General features: G+C 31.3%; 1 protein-coding gene across 1 annotated transcript in view; it reads left to right on the forward strand.

The window, feature by feature from the left end:
• Positions 1-613, forward strand: part of LRRC40 (leucine rich repeat containing 40) — a 27874-nt gene that overhangs the window by 10123 nt on the left and 17138 nt on the right. The window contains 1 exon segment of the mRNA XM_023509887.1: positions 241-574. Coding sequence (XP_023365655.1) covers positions 241-574 — 334 coding nt within the window.

The following is a 613-nucleotide window of genomic DNA, read 5'->3' on the forward strand; positions in this document are numbered from 1 at the left end:
GACAGATACAGATGTGTCTGAACCACTGCTGGTCAGAGTGTCTTGGTGTCTATTGGTGCGACCAGTATGCTTCCATGTTCATATGTTATTAATTACCTTAAGCTTTTTCTTTCTAAAGATGCATAATAATTGAGGGAAATAATAGTGTACATTTTATAGACTACTATAACAGTAATAGAGATCATTGCTTTTTAAATCTAGACTTTTAAAATATTGATATTAACTTTAATATTATTTCTTTTTAACTGTAATTGAACATAAAAAATTAATTTACGTTTATTTAGTTCAGTGGTACTTGAGTATTCTTCATTATTGTAATGGTATACGATACCACAGGTTCTTAAGTCCTTGTGGTGACTTCTCACACATTCTTAGAAAGTGTATACAATCAGAAGTTAATATTTTTGGTTTTCATTGCATATATATTACAGGACTAAAGCACTTGGACTGTAGTTCAAATCTCTTGGAAGCTATACCTCCTGAACTAGCTGGCATGGAATCACTGGAATTGGTTTATTTGTGGAGGAATAAATTACGTTTTCTACCAGAATTTCCTTCTTGTAGGCTACTGAAGGTACAATTTAGTTGATTATTAAATAACTGCATATTTTCC

This window comes from Otolemur garnettii, unplaced genomic scaffold, assembly GCF_000181295.1.
Source record: "Otolemur garnettii isolate 467f Iridium unplaced genomic scaffold, OtoGar3 scaffold00010, whole genome shotgun sequence".
NCBI classification, from domain to species: Eukaryota; Metazoa; Chordata; class Mammalia; order Primates; family Galagidae; genus Otolemur; species Otolemur garnettii.